This window comes from Anser anser, assembly GCF_964211835.1.
Source record: "Anser anser genome assembly, chromosome: 18".
NCBI classification, from domain to species: Eukaryota; Metazoa; Chordata; class Aves; order Anseriformes; family Anatidae; genus Anser; species Anser anser.
Genome location: NC_139739.1, coordinates 13,613,490 through 13,627,978, shown reverse-complemented (window position 1 = coordinate 13,627,978; position 14,489 = coordinate 13,613,490). Strand labels below are relative to the sequence as shown.

General features: G+C 55.0%; 1 protein-coding gene across 8 annotated transcripts in view; it reads left to right on the top strand.

Annotated features, from left to right (window-relative positions):
• The window catches only part of NOS1 (nitric oxide synthase 1), a gene marked incomplete at its 3' end in the record, with an annotated part of 68,859 nt that extends 55,601 nt beyond the window's left edge, over positions 1–13,258 (top strand). For 4 of the 8 annotated variants that reach the window (XM_083804044.1, XM_083804042.1, XM_083804043.1 and 1 more), the window contains exons 22-27: positions 76–245; positions 874–1,084; positions 1,766–1,853; positions 2,145–2,266; positions 2,771–2,919; positions 3,254–4,184. In XM_083804044.1, coding sequence (XP_083660170.1) covers positions 76–245; positions 874–1,084; positions 1,766–1,853; positions 2,145–2,266; positions 2,771–2,919; positions 3,254–3,685 — 1,172 coding nt within the window. Of the gene's footprint in view, positions 1–75; positions 246–873; positions 1,085–1,765; positions 1,854–2,144; positions 2,267–2,770; positions 2,920–3,253; positions 4,185–4,220; positions 4,344–4,445; positions 5,032–5,486; positions 5,648–5,777 lie in introns of those variants that run through there. The other 4 variants (XM_083804047.1, XM_083804048.1, XM_083804046.1 and 1 more) reach the window with 4 other exon arrangements.
• Positions 13,259–14,489: the final 1,231 nt, after the last annotated feature.

The following is a 14,489-nucleotide window of genomic DNA, read 5'->3' as shown; positions in this document are numbered from 1 at the left end:
TGGAAGCAAGGATGTGTCCCCTTTGGCACTTACACTCAGCTGATCCCCTGGCTGTGCTGGATTCCCTCCCGGCAGGTGTCATCAGTAACTGGACGGATGAGAACCGTGTCCCACCGTGCACCATCTTCCAGGCCTTTAAGTACTATCTGGACATCACCACACCTCCCACCCCCCTGCTGCTGCAGCAGTTTGCTTTGTTGGCCACCAGTGACAAGGAGAAGAAACGTCTGCAGGTCCTCAGCAAGGTAAAGCCTCAAATGCCATTAGCAGGGACTTGTAGGGGCGTTTTTTTTCCTCCTCCTTTACACGTGGCAGACCAGGAAGGCCATTGCCATCGATTCTCCTTCCAGAGGTGAGAACAGGATTCCCTCCAGTGGCTCCTTGTGAGCCCAGAAATAACTCGTGGCATGCCCCCGGGTGCAGACCCTCCCCTTCAGCATCGCTTCCACGTGGCTCCTTCTCCCAAGACCATTAACTCTGTTTAGTAGCCCAGTCCTTTGGCTCCAGATAAAATAACTTTCTGGGTATAACCTCAACTCCCCAGCACAAGTGAAGGGTTTGAAACCAAGTGGCCTGAAGCCAGATAGGGAATTGTAGCAGAAACAGGTGCTGAAGCCAGACGTTTTATCACTGAACGCTGTAACTGAGCCCCAAGTTCCTCAGGACCCTGGGGACAAACAGGACATTTTCATCCCGTGCTGCACATGCTGTGGTTTGGCTGGGTCTGTACTGGTTACAGCAGGGCTCCTCCTGCCTTCCTCCGCTGCCAGCCACCCCAGCTTTTCCACAGACCCCGTGGGATATTGGTAGAGGCACCCAGCTCGGAAGAGGCTGATGCTGCAGCTCTCTCCCCCCTTTTTCCCCCCCCTGCAGGGCTTGCAGGAGTACGAGGAGTGGAAGTGGTCCAAGAACCCCACCATCGTGGAGGTGCTGGAGGAGTTCCCCTCGGTGCAGATGCCCTCCACGCTGCTGCTCACGCAGCTCCCCCTGCTCCAGCCCCGCTACTACTCCATCAGCTCCTCCCCGGAGATGTACCCAGGCGAGGTGCACCTCACCGTGGCGGTGGTCTCGTACCGAACGAGAGGTACTGTGCTGATGCAGGGGGCTTTGGAGACGGGCTGGGTTGGGGAGCATGGGCAACACCACCGGGTCTCTGGCAGAGATGTGATTTAAAAGCCTTTCTACCTGCAGTGGGTAGGTTCCTTCAGCCCACGATACTGCTGTCCTGCATCCATCATAGGGCAGCGTATTGCAGGGGTGCCAGACCTGGCACGTGTAACAGCGACAGAGCGACCCCGGTGGCTCTATGTGGGACCGTTTCATCGCCCACACTGCCACTACCAGCCACGTTTCTGTACCTGTGCAAGCACTGAGTGCTCAAGCAGCCCTGGTCATGGTGTGGATGGCCAGAGCCCCTCCGACCCCGCAGCAGGTGGGACACGGAGGAAGATGGTGGCCATTCGGCTGGGGCTGACCTGGAAGCATTGCAGAACGCTGCTGCTTCTGCCACGAAGGACCAAGAAGAGTTGGGGGCTTCCCAAGTATCACAGTGGCCCAGCTCCCCCAGGGCTGGTGCCGTGGGCGGTTGGGTAGCCCCACGGAGGGACCCAAGTGCCAAACTCCTGCCAGGTTCACAGGGATGGAGGCAGAGATGCTGGCAGACTGCGGGTCTCGGTGAGGGGTGCGGGTGGGGATATAGCAGGCAGGGTTTCAGGAAGGGGAGCTGGCTGGCATGGCAAGCACACACCTTCGCCTTCCCTCCTAGATGGAGAAGGCCCGATCCACCACGGAGTCTGCTCCTCTTGGCTCAACCGCATACAGACCGACGAAGTAGTGCCCTGCTTCGTGAGGGGGTGAGTGGCCCATGAGGGGTGAGCCGTGAGGATGGGGAGAGCCCCTTGCAGGATGAGCCCTTTCCCCTCGGTCCTTCTTTGCACAGCACCAAGGGTGCAGAGAAAACAAGGCTGGCTTTGTGAACACACGAATCCCTCTCGGATCCTCTCTTCTGTGCTAAAATGTTGTTTTGGGGGGATTTCACCTCTTTTTCTACCCTGCTTCCCTGGGCGGTGTCTCAGCTTGCTGTGAGCAGAGGCAAGGGAGGGAGCATCGTGCCTGGCTTTAACCGGTGTCTTCCCCACCTGCAGCGCGCCTGGCTTCCACCTGCCCCAGGACCCCCAGGTGCCCTGCATCCTCATCGGCCCCGGCACCGGCATCGCCCCGTTCCGGAGCTTCTGGCAGCAGCGGCTTTTTGAAATCCAGCACAAAGGTGGGTCCGGGCTGCTCCTCCTGGGTCTCAGCTCCAGCAGCACCCGGGGGCCCTGGGATGGATCTGGAGAGGGGGGGGCTCAGCCTCCTTCTCGGCTGCCCCAGCGGGAGCAAAGACCTCTTCGAAGGGGCTGATCTTCAGCCCAAACTCCATGAAAATCTCCTTGTAAAATTATAAGGTTTTGTGGTATAACTATAGTGCTGGGGTTGCTTTTTTTTTTTTTTTTAAAGGATATTTTATGTAAAATTGTAACTTACGTAAATTTATGTAAAATATTTTTTCCCTACATGAGCAGTGAAAAATGTAAATTTATTTATTTTTTTCTCCAAAATCTCATGCCCCTCCCAGGTGACCCCAGACCCAAATGCTGGCTCAGCACCTCCTCCTTGCTGGTGTTCCCCCTGCCCGTTTGGCCAGGATAGGCTCCTGGCACAGGCTGCCAGCAGGGACGGGAGGGGGGCACGGTGGGTCCTGGGCTGACAGCTCCCCCCATCTCTCCCCCAGGCCTGAAGCCTTGTCCTATGGTCCTGGTGTTTGGGTGCCGACAGTCCAGGATCGACCACATTTACAAAGAGGAGACGCTTTTTGCCAAAACCCAAGGTGTCTTCAGAGAGCTGTACACAGCCTACTCCCGGGAGCCAGACAAACCAAAGGTGGGCGCTGCTCCGAGCCCGGCTGGGGATGCTGGGGGGGATCCTGGGGGGATTCAGCCCCGTGCCGAGGGCAGCAGGTGGGCTGGGAGGATGTCACCAGGCAGGGTGGTCCAGAAGCAGCACAAACAGGAGCCAAATGAAGCTTTGCTGCTGGCCCCAAGTCTTTCCCATCACTGTGGGTGGTGCAGCAATGTGTTTCCCCCCCCAGGAGGTGGTGGTGTCGCTGGAGGCAGCTGGTGCCCCCAAAGCTGTCCACAGCATGCAGGTGGATGGCGCTGCGAAGCTGTAATTAACCTCACCTCCCTCCTCCTCCTCCTCCTCCTCCTCCCCCCAGAAATACGTGCAGGACGTGTTGCAGGAGCAGCTGGCCCAAACCGTGTACAAAGCACTGAAGGAGCAGGGAGGCCACATCTACGTCTGCGGGGACGTCACCATGGCCGGGGACGTCCTCAAGACCGTTCAGCGCATCGTGAGGCAGCAGGGCCAGCTGTCGGTGGAGGAGGCGGGCGCCTTCATCAGCAAGCTGCGGGTGAGTGGCGGCCGTGCCCGCTCCTGCTGCGGGCGCTGCACCTGGTGCCTCCTCCTGCACGAGGGGCAGCACCGAGGAGACGGGTGCCTGGGTGGGCTGCGGCTCCCACCCACGCTGATCGCACCCGGGCGAGGGCTGCCCAAGCTTTGGGGACGTGGTGGAAGTCGTCCTGCATTGCAGAAGCTCTGGGGTTGTGCGAAGACCTGGGGTGAGGACTTCTGGGGGCACCCTTGGTAGCCCAGGCAGGGCTCGTTCGCCTCGCCAAGTCCCCACTGCCATTCTGTCACTGCAGTGAGACAGCGGGGGGGGGGTTGTGGGTCCCCCTCCCAAAATCTCTGTTGCCTGTCTGGGTGCTGCCCCAGGCAGCTGAAGCAGAAGTGAGATCAGCTCGGGATCTTCTGCCCAGGAGGACACCTCAGCCCAGTTCCTATGGGACTACCCCTTCTGAACCACGCGCCCAGGGAGCCCACGACTACTTTTCTAGCTCCTTTGCAAGCCAAAGCCCTCACACATGGGCCATGTCCCTGAAGGCCACGTGGCCCAGGGGTTACCCAGCTGAGGAGGTCCAATGCCCTGAGCAGCCCCACCACTGCCCCAGCGTGACCTTGGGAAGGTTGTTTCACCTCCCAGCTTGTCTCTGCCCCCCTGTCCCATCAGCTCATCTCTCGGTGTGTGTTTGGTACCTGCCCACGGCACTGCAGGTGCCACAGGAGCACCACAGTCTGCAAACCCTCCGCTTTTCCCCCCATCCTTCTCCCATCCTCGCTTCCAGGATGACAGCCGGTACCACGAGGATATTTTTGGAGTCACCCTGCGCACGTACGAAGTGACTAACCGCCTTAGATCCGAGTCTATTGCATTCATTGAGGAGAGCAAAAAAGATACAGATGAGTGAGTTGACATGTTTATTTTAACCCCTGCTCATGTCCCCCCAGTGCGTGGGCTGCGGGATGGGGAAGGGAGCTTTAACTTCTGCACATCTTGGCCCTTCTTATAGCAGCGGCTGGAAAAGGCATTTAATTTTTGCACGGGGAGCGGAGGCTGCTGCACGGCAGGCTCTCTGAAATAGCTGTCACCTCACCAGGACAAGTCCCCCCGGCCTTCCCAGGCTATTGCACCCGTCACAGCGACGCGCTCAGACCTGACAAGCCCATCCAAATGCAGATGCAAACCCAAACCCTTCGCCGCCCTGCCCACAAGTGACAGGCTGGAGGGTTTTGGGGGACCCGAGGTGAGGGGTGGCTGCCCCCAGCTCCTTCTGGCTGCCGGGCTCCTGGTTGGCTTGGGGGATGCAGGCAGCAGGGAACCACAGCAGGAGGGTCTCTGGGCTCATGTCCATCCAGGGGAGAATGATCCGAAGGCTCTTCTGTCTGTCCACTGCTGTGAAAACAAGCAAAAGAAGTAAAAATATTGAATGGGGTTTTTCTGCTCCGTCATGTCCTGCCATGTATTCTATTCTGTCCTGGGGGGACTTTTCCCTTGGTTATTTAGGATGAGGGATGGGCATGTATCTCTCTTTGTCCTGGCCCTTGGTGGCACGCGGTACAGTCCTGTCCCCGCGCTCCTGGCTGTGTCCCATGGTGCTGGCTGACCCACAGCCGATTTCCCAACCTCTGTGGGGTTTAGTAGGAATTTTCCTCCAACATAGCACACGCTCAGGGGGTTGCACTGTGGAGGAAGAGCCTCATTTTCCCATTTCCAGGTCGGGATAATGGGCACCCACCTGCCAGCTCACCGCAGCCCTGTGTGTTCCTATTAACAGTAACCTGTCCGGGGGTCACCCCTGCCTTTCCCCTGCTGTATTGCCTGGTGCTCTGCAGGGGGTACACGGGAGAGCACAAGTCTGCTTCCCAAAAACACACCCGAAGATCCCACCCTGCCCTCCTCGCGGCAGAGGACAAAGCTCCGGCCTGGCTTTGCTCTGCATCAGCTCCCCCCATCCTCCACCCCCCTCGTTAGAGCCGTGTTAATTAGCAGGGGTGCTGGACGCTGCTCACCGCTCCCTCTGAGGCCGGCCTTTCTGCCCTTTCCCTTGCAGGGTTTTCTGCTCCTAACCGGACCCTTCGCCCCAAGGGATACCCAAGCAGTCCCAGCACCTGCTGCCCCCTCCCGCCGGAGGGCTCTGGGTTTTGTATTTCATGGACACGGTGGCTCCTTTTCCGCGGGGAACTGCCCATGGAAAGCGCTCTGTCTCTCGTCCTGTTGTTGTGTCCTGATGATGATGATGATGATGATGATTTTTATTGCCTTTTCTTCCTCTTTCTCTTGCTCTCTCTCTTGTCCTGTGGCGGTTTCTTTTCACCCCCTTCCCTGGATTCTCCCACTGAAGTATGATGGCTTTATAATCCGCAGTGGCTCTTAACAGAACTTCCCCTTTCCCCATCCTCTCCTGAGGGCATTTTGCAGCTGCATGAAACCACCACCTTTGTGACCATCTGCGTTTTGTGTTTTGGGGGCAAGCAGAGGTGGCTGGGGATGGGCGATGGCTGGGCCTTGTTGCTTGACCGGAGCTGGGGTCATTCCCTCAGCCCCACTTTCCCCAGCTTGGGCCTTGGCTGAATCCTTGCACTTTCTCTGCCTTTTTTTTTTTTTTTTTGACTTGTCCATGCCTGGGCACACGCCCAAGGCTGGGGGCAGTCAAAGTGCCATGTCCTCGTGCCTGTGGACTTCGTTCATCCCCGAGCAGCCTGGGTGCAAACGTGTCTGTGTTGATCCAAAGGGTGGGACGTCTCCGATTCACGTGTCATGGTCCCTCCTAAATGCACCCTGTGCTATGTTTGCCTCCTCCTCTGCTCCCAATCAGTCTCTCCTTTTGCTCAATCCCCACTTCTGCTGGCATGAAAGCCCTCCCGCAGAGGAGCAAGCACCGAACACACAGGCTGTGATGTCTGTGCTGGGGAGAGACTCACGGCAATGACTGCTGCTTGGCCAGGCTGTCCTCTGAGAGGCTTTGCAGGAGATGCGTGACCTGCTGCCGTGACGCTGGGGGGAGAGGTTCAGGGACCGGCTGCATCCTAGAGCTTTGCACGCTGTGAACGCTTGAACCCTCTCCCAGGTAAGACTGGAAAGCCACCAGGCTGGGAGAGAAGCAGCTCCAACCCCAGGTGCAGGAGGCACCTCCCGGTGATGAAACCTCTCGGGAAGGCAGCGCTCGGAGGGCTACAGAGGCTCCCATCGCCCGACTGAGGGGTCTTGAAAGCCTGGAGAGCATCGGTTCCACCTTAGTGCAGTCTCACGAGCAGTTCTGGGACAGCAGACCCCAACCCCATCCGTGGCTTCGGGAGCAGAAAGTGCCAGCTGGGAGCAACCTGCCTTCCAAAAGAAACACGTGGCACCTCGGTGGCAAAGCCGGTCCCCTCTCGCAGGCTCTGTCCCAGCAGCACGAGCTGTCTCTGCCGGGATGTCTCGTGTGAGAAGGGAGGTGAGAGCAGCTGCAAAGCTGCTGCGTGACTCTGGGTCCTGCCACGCTCACACCTCAGCCTGGCTGCAAAAGCCTGGCCCCATGAGCAATCTGTTAACACCGTCGCGGGGAGGTATCAGTCCCCTTAGCAGAGGAAAGCTGTCTGCAAGGTAAAGCGCACGCGACCTTGTGCGTCCTTCCTCCCTCTCCTCCCTTCCTCCCCCTCAGGAAGGTCTGGCCTCCTTCACTGCAGGGCGAGGGCAGTCCTGGTGGCAGGGCACGGCTGCAGCCCCTGTTGGAAGCAGGGACACGGGGCTGGAGCTTGGAGCTGATGTCCCCCTGCCGTCCCCCCTCTGCTGCACTGTGCGCTGGCATGCAGCAAAGCACCTGCACCGGCGACAGCAGAGGGTTTGTCCGGGAGCTGTAGCGGTGAGCTTTGCAGTCAGAGGGCTAGGATTAGCTGCCCCGATACGAATCCGGAACAAAAAGCAGCTGCAGGAGGTTTGCTGCTCCCCCAGCCTGAGGTGCAAGGTGTGCTGGCTCCCCTGGCAGCGCAGACGTCACACGCTCAGCCCTTTCTCCTCGTGCTGTCACCGTCTTCATCAGGCTCAACTCCCTGGGTGCTCAACTCCCTGCAGCCCAAGATCCCAGAGGTAAAGGCCACCAAGCGCTGGAGAATTCAAGATCAAGGTCTCGGTTTTGCTGCTCCCAGCAGAGCACTTAGCAGGGCACGAAACGCGAATGAATGCTGCCACGGTGTGGCCAGAGCCGAGCTCGTAGAGCTGGCGGGGCTGGGTCTGTAGCAAGGTGCAAGGCTGGGTCTGTGTCACCCCCTGGGGACTCTTCCTGATGGGGACACGAAAGCTGGACAGGATGGGACAAAGGGCACCCCCCAGACCTCCTCTGGGGGTTGTGCCCCAGCCCCAGGGCAGGCAGTGGGGCAGAGCTGGGTCCCTTTGGTGCTGGGGTGTGTGAATTCGGGCAGAGGTCCTGCTGCTGGGAACTAAATTCCTGGCCCTGGACCTGTGTACGTACAGCAAGCCTGGCCCTAACCCCCAGCCCTGTAGCTGCAAAAACAGAACTGAAGACCAAATTCATGTCTCATCCCCGCCTTTTGGGAAAAATGATTCTGGCTCTAGACGTCGTGCTCTGCTCCTCCTGTTAGTAGAAGTAGCAACGCAGCCTGAAAAAGAGTGAGTGCCCAAAGAAACGTCCTTGTCTTCGTCCTCTTTCTAGCTCATCCTGCGTTGCTGGCAATTAGGTTTTTCCTGTCCTGCCTTCTGCCTGTATTACTGTAACATCTCACGTCGAAGTCCTTTTGCTGCTGCAGTCTGTGCCTGAGATGAATTGGCATGCTCTTCCCGCGCCCCAAAGCCTGCCGTCTCCACCTCCCCGCTTCCACCCGAGATGCCTGTGGAAACCCAGGGCAGCACACAGCTGTGCGCCTTGCCTTCGGTGGGACGTCCGACGGGGCAGACGGCCACAGCTGGCTGGAGCTCAGCCGGCGTGGGGTAGGTGAGTCCCTTAGAGCCCTTTGGGAGGGAAATGCCCTGCAGAAGGACCACCGTCACTGCCACGAAGGGCCGTGAGGTTGTACGTCCCCAGGGCTCCGAGCTGCCGCCCTGCTCCCTCTGTCTCAGTAGGACCATTCGCTCCTCGCAAGCCACGCTACTGGGAGTTTTGATTGTTTTTTGTTGAGTCAGTCTCAGACGTCTTAACTCCCCCTTCCTCCCCCTAACCCGCAGGGGCTTCGCACTCCCCTCGAGCTTAATTTTCTCCCACGGCGAAGGGGGAAATAAACTTGCGGATCTGCTTTATCATTCCGCAAATGCGGCTCGTCCACCGGTTGTCTAGACTCTGCTCGTCTCGGTGTGACATGTCTGACGCGCGGCTGCAGCCACAATATCTCGGGCATGCTTAAACGGCAGAGAGCGGGGTGGGCTCTGCCGTGGACTGGTGCCCAGAGCTGCCTGGGGGCGTCACGCCTGGAGGGATTGAGCCCCTTGCACACTCGGCTTGTGAATCCATCACCCATGGGTGCTTGCTGCCTGCCCAGGCTCCTGCATGGCCCCATGCGTCTCCTGCAGCAAGGGAATCCAGGACCTGAAGGACACCAGTCCTGCCCCAGTGCCCCAGTCCCTCTCCTGGACGACGTCCACCACCACTGCCCCTCCTGCAGCAGCTCAGCTCCTTTTCGCTCCCCAAGGATTAAACACAAAGAGGCTCTTGTCCAAACAGGAGATTGGATTTTCAAGATGCTACGAAGTGAGGTTTTTTTTTCTCTCAAAGATTTTAATTTGTAAGTTTTTTCCAATGTCCACAGAAAGCTGTGTACGAACTTGAAAACTCGTGGGAAACAGTTCTTTGTTTTCCCAACCTGCTGTGTCCACTAGCAGGGGAAAATAAGTTGTTCATTCAGTGCAAGGGTACCTGCTGCCTGTGTTGTTGATGACTTCAAAGGTTTCATCTCCCCAGAAGGACTGCTTGGGAGTTTGCTGTTCTTCTTTCTATTGCTATCTATGAGAGACAGCGGGAAAATAATGAGACTTCTCCCACCAGGAACAGACTTGCAAAGACAACACCTCCACGATCATTGCTGGGTAGACCTGAGCTCATTGCGCCGGAGGAACCGAGCCAGCTGCAGCCACGCTGGCCAGAGAAACGGGGTTTGAGTTTGGGCAGCCACGCTCCCTGCCCCGTCCTGTGCCTGCAAGTCCCCAGTGGTGGGCACGGGACTCGGTCCATGCTCCAAGCAGCCTGAGCCAATGTGTCCGTGCAGGACTGGGAAATTCGCAGCTGTGTCCTGAGCAAACATGACTGCACCTATGCAGAAGAGATGAGATGAGGCAGGAGCCGCATGAACCTGTGTCCAGTCCAGCTGTGAGCGCTCTGCTGGTTCCTTTGTTGGCATGCGATGCCTCTCACCTGACCCGGGCTCCCTCCACCACGTCCCTCTGGAGATGTCTCCTCCGTCTCAGCCCTGCCTTTGTGCCCGAGAGGTGCAGGGAGCTGCTGGGCCAGGGCAGGACCCGGGGGTGGCGATGGACTTGCAGTGCCTTGTGCTGGGAGGAGACCCTGGGGGTGCCCTCTGGTTCCTGCTCTCTCCAGATCTGCTCTGAGCACACAGAGACTGGTCGCTGAGAGGAACAGATGAATTCATTTCACAAGTGATGTTCTCAGCATGCAAATTTCCCCTGGGATAACTGAGAGCAAGCTTACAGCCCTGCTCAGCTGTGCTCTGCAATTAACCTGCTGCTGCTGAGGCTTTGCAGAGGTTCGGAGGCGTTGCGGGGTTAGGTGTGGGTGCAGACTGGACACCACTTTCTGCAGACACGCCACTCTGTGAACCTGCCACGGGCTGGAGGCCGCCTTTTTATTAAGCTGTTTGGGGGGCTGTGTTTGTGCTGCAGCCGTGGGGACCTGCACCAAGCCCGAGCCAAAGCTGCTGCCTCCCGGCACGCTATCACTGAAGCCATTACAGTCCTCTGATTTATACCTACCGGGAAGCTGCAGAGAGTTCCTAGCATTTTTGGAAGGAAAATTTTATGCTCAAAACTAAATTTTGTTCCTGCCTTCACCGGGGACCAGTTCTTGGCTTCAGAATTGCTCTGATAACTTTGCAATTGCTTTGATAGTTCCAGAGGGGAGCGCAGTCCCTTTACAGAACAGATGGAGACACACTTTCAGGACCATTCAACTTTGCTGTTGCTCTGTCTTTTGTCAGAACAATTTCCCCTGCTATAATGGGAGGAGCAGAATTTGGCCAGAGCTGAATGCTCTTGAAAACTGTACTCCCAAACTTGGACAAAGTTAGCCCAGCGTCTGAGTCCTCCCAGGTACAAAATGCCCTCCGCAACCACCGGCTTTCTGTGGCGCTGGGGATGTCCAGCAGCTTGCAGGATAAGGCTTTCACAGCAGCAGCAGCAGCAGCAGCAGCAATTTCATGACGGCAGTATTTTCGCGTGTGTTGATCTGCACTTGCACTTGCCTGCAATGCATGACTCTAGTACTCCATTTGAAATCTACCCTTGACGGGGAGATCTGAGCTCTAGCTTCTTCCATATGGCCATGTGTATTTAATAGGAATTCAGGGGAGCTGGAGAAAGCTAATGAGATTGCTGCTTTAAAGCACTTGGTTCCAGAGGTAAAATAGATCTTACCAGAGGTTGAAATTGGCTTGATTTTGGCATGGCTACAAGGGCAACTCATGAAATATTTAAGCACTGTAATGCAGTCTTACCTTTTTCCTGCTGTGTCAGGAATAAAGCAGACTGGAAAGTCTTGGCTTCCACCCCTACAGATGTTGCCAGTGAAGGCTGTGATGGAAGTTTGAGCCATCGGAACGATAGGGGGAAAAACCACCACCAACAACAAAACCAGACTGAGAGTTCATAGCTGAGCAGCCGCGGCTTGTTTACCAGTGAGAGCATCTCACTGCGAGGGCTGCTGTTTTCCTGCCTACTCATTCATGTACCTACCTGGCCAGATTTCAGGATGGAAGGAGGGAGGAAACACTTCAAAAGCAAGAAAATTGGATGTGTGAGCCTTTCCCTCAGCATCTCTCATTTAACAGGAGCTGGCAGGCCAAGGCTTTGCAGCCACTCTTCATTACCAGGGCAGGGAAGTGGGAAAGGTGCCGGGGGTTTCTCTGGGACCTGCAGGAGCCAAGGCTTGCAGAAGTATTTCTGAGGCTGAGGAGTGTAGCACGGAGCTGAGCCGCAGGTATTCTTCTGCATGGCCTGACTGCAGTATTTGGACACGGCTCTCCGTAGGGCTGGTTCAGAAATCTGCTAGTGCATAATGCTGGACAAAGTATTTTTCTTCTGGGGGCATTCTTAGTACGCCAAAAATAAAAAGATGAGATACTTAAAAAGTCAACCTAAAGGACCAGCTGATTTTGGGGCTTCTTTTTGTTGCTTTGTTTTTGCACGTTGGCTTCGAGTGGGGAAAGCAAAAGAATGTAAATCAATTTTTTTTGGACGAAATTGAGTATTTTGTCCCCACAATAATTGCTAATGGAGATTTTGTAATTTTCCACAGGCAACAAAACTGCCTTAATACATATTCAGCTCCAACAAGTGGCATTAGTGCTACTTGCTGACAACCCTGTTTTTTATTTTTCTCTTCTGTGATCATGGTATGGAATCATGTCTTAAGAAGATATACTTTACAGTACTCAACATGATGTCCGGAAATAGAAGATGTTTCAGAATCTCCCCATGCCCAGCATTGAAGTGATGGCTTTGAAGCCAATGAAATTCAATGCAAGATGTCTGCTTTGCTAGAATTCTACAAAACAGGTGTATGTCCAGAATTCCCAAGGTTAAATGTGCTCTGCTGCCTTGAGATGCCTTCAGAAACCCTGGGATCTATACACTAAAAAGAGCTTGAGAATAGGTTCCTTAGTCTGTAGCAACATCCCAAGTTCTTCTAGATTGTACACAATTCCCCAGGCAGTAGATGAACAGAGTGAGATGACTTTCAGCCAGGACTCATTGCTTTTTAGATTGCATGTAGTTAGAAACATGAGTTCTGCCAGCCACCCGGGGAATTTGATATTCAGTGCCAATTAATTTTTGTAATAGGAACAGGGATTTATTCCCTTGATTTCCTTAGGCACCTTTGAAAAGCCTAAGCATCAAAGGTTGGTTTGTAGTTCGTTTGTTTGGTTTTGTCTGTTTGTTTTTAGTGGTTTTTTGTTTTGTTTTGTTTTGTTTTTGTTTTTGTTTTCTGGTGGCCTTTTTCATGAAGAGCAGTGGTTCCAAGCTGAGAAAGGAGACCACTCTGTGAAGGTAGGAGCTTTGGGACAGGCAACTCCCAAGATTTCCATTGCAGAGGTTTTCTAAACTCTTCAGATGTGGGTAAATTCTGCTCTGCTAGATGGGACTCCAATTTCTCTTTACTCTTTGGTACTCCTGCTCCTTCCTCCCTCCCCTGAGCACCTCCTCATGTCACCGTGCCTTCATTTGGTTTGTAAAATGATGCCATGATTTAAGACTGGCACACTGACTTTACTCTCACTTCGCATCCCATAAGACAGGTATTTGTGGAGGGGGGTGTTTATTTTGTAAATGTGCTTCTCATGTGATTCTAAGGTAGGTTTCTTCTGAGGAGTGAAGGGGTGGGGACAGTGGGAGCAGGGATGAGCCGGTGTTGTATTTGATCATACCAGTGCTTTAAGCGGTCAGAAACATGGTTTTCCCCTACCTCTGAGCTCTCAATGCTGCTAAAATCTCTGCCATTCATACAATGTACTCCAGCCCCCTCTCTCGGACTGACTCTGGCTCTGTTTGCAAGATATCCACATTGTTCTAAAGCATGCACCTCTTTCTGTATAGTTCCGATCTTCTGATTTTATGGAATACTTATGCCTGTTTGCATTACAGTCAAAATAAAAAAGTGAACTAAAATACAGCAGACCTCGTTCTTCTCTTATCTGTGGGTTTTTAATGCTCAAAGGCCTCTTCTGATAACTTGGCCTTGCTCCTTTCCGCCACCTGCATAATGTCAGAGCACTATAAATAGGACGGTAGCGTCAATCGGCGATATCTACTTATCTGCAAGACACAAACACTTTCTTGTAAGGTTGTTCGACTTCACAGCATTACATGTTTCATATCACTTATACCATGTCCTCTTGGGAAACAGCATAGCCGAGCAAGGAGGGCTGTTTGCATGCTGTCTGCAGGGCAGATAGGAGTGTTCAGCAGTTTTACCCCAGGCAGTGCTGCAGCAACACCTCAGGTGCAGCAGCAGCGTTACCTTGGACATCACCAGTTATTTCAGAGACCGCCGCGGTGCTGCCTCAGACGTGGCGGTGGTGTTACCTCAGATGTGATGGCAGATACGATGTGTTAGACATCGCCAGGTCGTTATACCAGCCACAGCAGCAGACGCTGTGGTGTCACCTCAGTCCGTCCCTGTGGTGGTGTTACCACAACCACGGCAGCAGCAGAGTTACCTCGGACATGGCAGTGGCAGTGTCACCTCAGGTATTACCGCAGCCATGGGAGGCGGCTCTACCTCAGGTATTACCTCATACCTGGTGGCAGCATTCCCTCAGTATTTTAGGGACATGGTTTAGTGGGTGATATTGGTGGTAGGGGGATGGTTGGACCAGATGATCTTGGGGGTCTTTTCCAACCTTAATGATTCTATGATTACAACAGCCATGGCGGTGGCATTCCCTCAGGTATTACTGCAGCCATGGAGATGGTGTTACCTCAGGTACCACCATGCATGTGCTGGCAGCAATTCCTCAGGTATTATCTGGGCCATGCTGGTGGCAGTGTTACCTCAGGTATTACCAGAGCCATGGCAGTGGCATTCCCTCAGGCATTACCAGAGCCATGGAGGTGGTGTTAGCTCAGGTATTACCAGAGCCATGGCAGTGGCATTCCCTCAGGCGTTACTGCAGCCACGGAGACGGGGTTACCTCGAGTACCACGATGTATGTGCCGGCAGCATTCCCTCGGGTATTATCAGAGCCATGCTGGTAGCAGTGTTTTACCAGAGACATGGTGGTGGCATTCCCTCAGGCATTACCAGAGCCACGGCAGCGGCATTCCCTCGGGTATTACCGCAGCCATGGCGGCGTTCCCTCAGATATTACCACAGCCACAGCAGCGGCATTCCCACCGC